This window comes from Solanum dulcamara, chromosome 12 (assembly GCF_947179165.1).
Source record: "Solanum dulcamara chromosome 12, daSolDulc1.2, whole genome shotgun sequence".
NCBI classification, from domain to species: Eukaryota; Viridiplantae; Streptophyta; class Magnoliopsida; order Solanales; family Solanaceae; genus Solanum; species Solanum dulcamara.
In genome coordinates, this window is record NC_077248.1 from 44,220,115 (window position 1) to 44,226,114 (window position 6,000).

Consider the following 6,000-nt stretch of genomic DNA (forward strand, 5'->3'; position numbering starts at 1 on the left):
TTTCAGAAGGAAGTTGTTCTTACCTTTTCCAGTAAACTTTCATTCTCTTCTTGAAGCATGTCAACCTGCATTTTGAATCACATATCATCTACATTAATTATGCTTAAAGAAGCTATCAATTGACTTGTTATTAACATGATCAATTTATCAAAAGTTTTATTGAATGTGTTAATTAAGTTGCATGATTTTAATTTTTTTTATATGGTGTTTATAATTAAAGTGATTTTAGGAGACGTCATTTTCCTTTTCCTAACATAATTATAGGAATATAATATTTTTTTATATTGTAATTGATTTCCTTTCTTTAATTAATTAGGATTCCCTTGTATAGATAAGCCGTCTCATGGGATGCACATAGGGACTATTGCTGAAGCTGAATATATAGAGAGTGATGAGATCATAATTACTATATCTAAAGATAGCTCATAAATAGTAAATGATACAAAAATACAAAAGACTATCAGAAATTTACGAGGTTGAACAAAAGTTTATTTTCTTTTGCTTAATCCTCGGACACAACCAACCAATATTTATTTTACTCCAAAAAAATACAAGTGAAATACTACAAGAGAGAAAGAAGATCAAATTTCTTAGAAGATGAGAAGGCAAGTGAGAGGTGTGTTACAAATGAACCAAGTGCTACCTATTTATAGGAATGAAATCTTCCTCTTGATGTCATCCATGACATCACTATTAGTTAAAATGTCAAGATTTATCTTGTGAAACAATTTAATGATTTACCAATATTTCAACTACAAATTTCCTACCTTAACTTTTTATACCAAAAAAGAATTATCTTCCTACCAAATCTTCACATTAATTCAATTAAAATGTTGTCAATTTTAACAGGGACAACATAAAATAACAATGGAGAAAATAAACAACCTATTGCCTATGCTAATGGTCTATGGGATTCTGATGACCTGAATTTTGAATTCAATGCACCCCTCGAACATACCTATTTTTAACTTAGGTAAGAAGAAATAGAGTAGAAGAAGCCATTACACAATTTGCCAAAGTTGAGTCTTCTTCTACTAGTGAGTTATTTATATTTTACTAATAAGTTTATTTGCTTATTTCTCATAGAAAATGAGTCAGGTCTTTTACGAAACATCTTTTTATCTAAATTTTTCTTATATAATTCCTTATCTCCTTCTATAAAGTCTATGCCTAATCTATTTTCTTCTATGTATTCCCTAGAATTGGATGAAAGTTTGTACAGATCCTAAATAAAAGAAAGGTATGATTGAATAAAAGGAATGCCCTGTCAAAAAAAGGGATTTGAGAACTTTTCACTTCACTATCAAAACAAAAGTTAGTTGGCGGCAAATGGTTAAAAGGTTGGTTGAGTGTAAATGGGTCTTCAATGTGAAACCTAAAATTGATAGCTCGACTAAACGATTCAAATGATTGGTTCTAAGAGATTCAATCAAACTTATGCAGTTGAGTCAAGATAAGTTTGCCCCAATTACAAATATGAACACTATCGCAATTCTTTTGTCTTGTACAACTAATCTTGATTGGTATTTACGACAGTTTAATGTTAAGGATACATTTATTGATAGAGACTTAGAAAAGATGTGTATATGGAGATCCCCAGCCGAACAAAAGCAGGCAAAGGTTTAGAGACCAAAGAAACCCTTGTACAGGCTATAGCAATTCCCTAGAGCTTGGTTTGACAAATTCTCAAAAGCAAAGATCTCTTTTTGTTATCAACAAAGAAATACCGATCACGCTCTCTTGATAAAACATCAAATACATGAACTCACACTTATAATTGTTTGAGTTGATGAAATAGTATTAACAAGAGATGACAAAGAGGAGATTACTTGATTGAAGAAGATGATTGCACAAGAATTTGAGATTAAGGTTCTGTAATATTTCTTGGCGATTGATATTGCTAGATAAAAAGATGAATATTTTTTTTTCAACGAAAGTATATTCTAGATCTCTTGAAAGAAATTGATATGACAAGCTTCTAGCCAGCAGAATTGCCTGTTAAAAGAAATCATAAGTTACAAATAAGGGTTTGTAGGGTCAGTATATAAGGAGAGATATCAGAAGGTTGGTTGAACAAATATATCCTATTCAATCATCTTGGTGAATCATTTCATGTATGATCCACGAGAACCTTATATACAAGTTGTCTTTCGTATTTTTCAGTGTCTAAAATCTTCTAAGAAAATATTTACTTTTCTCTAAATATGGTCCCTCTAGATAGAAGATTTTACATACACTGATTGAGCTTGATCTTTAGATGACAAAAAATCTACATCTAGTTACTATACACTTGTAGAAGGAAACCTAGTTAGTTGGAGAAGTAAGAAACAAAGTGTAGATGCAAAATAAAGTGCTGAAGAAAAATATAAAAGTCATGGCATAGGGTGATTGTAAGCTTCTTTGTCTATAAAGTTATCAGAAGAATTGAGATTATCTTAAAACATGAAAACTTTCCTTGTACAGAATAACAAAGTTGCAATCAGTATAACTAAGAATATTGTACAACATGACCAAAGAGAAGGTTATTGGTGGCACCTTGAGTTAATTTCATGTACCGCCAGAAAAACAGCTATTAGATGTGCTAATAAAAGGCCTCAACAAAAAGACTTTTCACATTTTGTTTGCATGCGACATTTTTGTTCCAACTTGAGGAGAAGTATTGATTTTGTAAATTAATTAGCATGATTTTAGGATACTTTATTTCTCCTTTTTGTAAAGTAATAATAGAAATATAATATTTCCTTTCATTGTAATTGATTGTCGTTATTTAATGAGTTGGAATTCACTTATATAAATACCCATTTTAATGAGACGTAAAAAAATACATGAAGTCTTTCCTCTTGTAAAATCTACAAAAACATTCTCTATTCAGGAAGTTCAACTCTTAACTTTCAGGTTGACACATAGTTGATTGATAAGATATGGTAGTTGACTAACCTCATCTTGTAGAGCAGAAGAAGACGGTTGAATGGGAGGTTCCTTATACTTGAAAGTACCAAAATCTACTGATAATCTGTTCGGTGATCCAATAAATAAAAGATTAAAACTACTCACAATGCACAAAACTATTCAAAGAAATGGGAAATTCATAATTAAGATTACCTTTTATCTTTACGAGCTTCTGTTTGAGCTTCAGTTGCAGCTGGCCTGAGTGAGAGAGGCACACTAGAAGGAATTGGCTTTCCACCAAAGTGACCGGAGCGATTTGCTGCGAGAGAACACGCAGATAGAGGTTGTTCCGGGACGCTTGATTGAGATGACGAAAGGTGATTGCCAGCCAAAGGTGTAGTAGGTGCGCGAGCAGATGGTGGTTGTTCCAAAGTATTTTTAGATTGAAAACTCAGCTTACTGGGGACAGCAGAAGTAGTTTGGATAGATGATTGAGAATGTTGTTGTTGTTCTGCTGAATGGAGAGAAGTTCGAATAGGCGTGGTTGAGCGAGCTGACAAAGGTTGCTGGTCCAAAGTCTCGGAAGATGAAGATGGACGGATTCCTAATATTGATGCTGGACGTGTAGCTTGTTCTACGGACGTGCGAATTGATGATGGACGTGTAGTTGATGCATTTGCCTCTGAGGATGTACGAACTGTCTGACAGATGAGGAAAAAATAAACCAAAGTCTGATTTATAACACAAGTGATGACATTTTGTCAAAATGTAAATTGAGAGCCGAGGGAGTAGTTTATTAGAGTACCTTTTGCAGGGGTTGCTGATCCGAAGAGTCGGTTGATGAAGAGGGTCGGATTGCTGGACGTGTATTCAATGCCTGTGGTTCAATGGATGTACGAACTGACTAATACAAAACAAAGAAACACAAAAACTGAAGCTACTTTGTCAAAGAAAAAGATAGGAAAACATGTGCAAGTTTGTTACCAGCGGAGTACTTCTTCTATTAGGCCTTCCACAAGCAAGCCCAATAGCAGTTGAGGGAGCCACAGGGTTATACTCATACAGCTCTTCTTCCTCATCATCATCATCCGCTTGTTGACACGCCATTACCTGTGCCAGCCTCTGCGCCGCTGCCTTTGCATTCTGCGGACGACGTCCTGCATTTGACCCTGACCGTGCGTGCCCATTCATGATGGAGGGGGAGAGTGATCAAACAAATAACTCAACTATCAATTTCAAGATCGTGCGACGAATCCATGTAATTTAACCATCAATCGTTCATGTTAATCAAATACATGCTCCATATTTACCCACCAATTATGAAAATTTCTCTCATATAAAATACAGGGGAAATTATGATTTTGGCTTTTGTTTTTTTTTGGGGTGACAAAATGAATGAAAATTAAAATTTTGCAGATGAGATCACCTTGCATGCGGGGGAATAAGTTGAAATCTAAGATGCGAATAATGCTATGGTTAAGAGCAGTACTAAAATTGCGTATAACAAGTCAAATGATAGCTTCTTTAACCATAATTAATGCCTCATTTATTTCCACTTATTTATATCTCAATTAGGAAATTTGCCAGCGCAAAATATTTACGCTTCATTCGACGTTATATTCTCAAACCATAATATTATGATCTGTTTTAATTATTGTTTTGATCAATGATATAATGTGATAAACGAAAACAAAGTTCATTATATTTAGCATGGAACAAACGAGAGATAATATATACGCTTTTAAGAAATAAATCAAAATATATGCTCCCCAGCTAAGAGGTAATTAGTTTCATTTCTATTACACAATAATTCACAGTGAGTTCTGATGCAGCTAAACAACATTCATTTTCATGGGATAAAAACCAATGAATTTGAAATTTAATCTGCACCAAATATTCACCTTTTTCCATGTAAAATAAAAGAGATATGTCAAAATGAAAAATAAAAAATAATCTCTTTATATAAAATAGCACACGTAATCATTCTTCGCAGGAATGATTTGGTAAACTCTTTTGTATGTTTCATTTTCCCGTTATACTTGTTCTTTTGTCAAATAACGAATACATCACATCTACTGCAATTTTAGGCTCTTCAATTATATCGGTAACAAAAGATCGATGCAATGTTAGTAATACAAAATAACAAGGTAATATACTTTTTAAATTTAACATAAATAATTTACCTTGACAATTAGTTGAAGAAATGTGATAGGCATAATTTTATAATGTTCTGGTCTATTATAAAAATCTTGTGTGATACTTAAAAGATAAATTATATTACGAAGATTAAGCATATGAAAAACTATATGAATCATTATTAGTTAAGTCAAATCCATAAGTTTATCACCTCATTCTAAGGGTTGTATGTTCTATTTATTGGGAAATGATAATTTCACCCAGGATAATATTCACGCTAAATAACAATAACAAGAGAGTAGCAACGACACAAAATATTATAACGGGGTTAATATGATATAATAATAGTGATGACAACTCGATAGTGTCAAAAGACGACTACACTTTTTAAAAGAACAATACTATTTTATTTCACACAACTCACTATAATATTACTCTTACACTAGTTCTTGCAGACTAAGAAATAGACTGTAAATTTCTCAATGCTCGTTATTGCTCTCTATATTTGGTGTATTTTCAAATGTTTAATTACTACTCTATTTATAGAGTTATTAAAACCTCATGATTTTATCATTAGTGACATAAATGTGGCATCCAGTTTCTACAAAATTTGGCTACCAACTTTCATCAAAATTTGACTAACAATTTCGACAAATGTGACACTCAATTTCTACAAAGTTGGCTGCCAACTTCCATAAAAATTTAACTACCAATTTCAACAAATGTGCCTGTCATGGCTGCCAACATTTGATCCCACAAATCTCTCTCTTAATTTTAATTTTCTTCTTTATTTCAAGGCTTGATCTCAATTTTTGAAAATCTTCAAACTTGAGAGGCTTTGTAAAGATATCCGCAACTTGATCATGAGATTTTACATACTTGAACTCTACCTCTTTTTTGGCAATTCATTCTCAAATAAAATGATATCTTGTGTGTATGTGCTTGCATCGGTCATGATACACTGGATTCTTGACA

General features: G+C 32.6%; 1 protein-coding gene across 1 annotated transcript in view; it reads right to left on the minus strand.

Moving 5' to 3' along the window:
* Nucleotides 1-4,080, minus strand: part of LOC129877424 (coiled-coil domain-containing protein SCD2-like) — a 47,627-nt gene extending 43,547 nt beyond the window's left edge. Inside the window, exons 1-5 of the mRNA XM_055952921.1 lie at nt 3,874-4,080; nt 3,695-3,793; nt 3,103-3,590; nt 2,938-3,013; nt 24-65 (exon numbers count right to left, since the gene is read on the minus strand). Coding sequence (XP_055808896.1) covers nt 24-65; nt 2,938-3,013; nt 3,103-3,590; nt 3,695-3,793; nt 3,874-4,080 — 912 coding nt within the window. The remainder of the gene's footprint in view (nt 1-23; nt 66-2,937; nt 3,014-3,102; nt 3,591-3,694; nt 3,794-3,873) is intronic.
* Nucleotides 4,081-6,000: the final 1,920 nt, after the last annotated feature.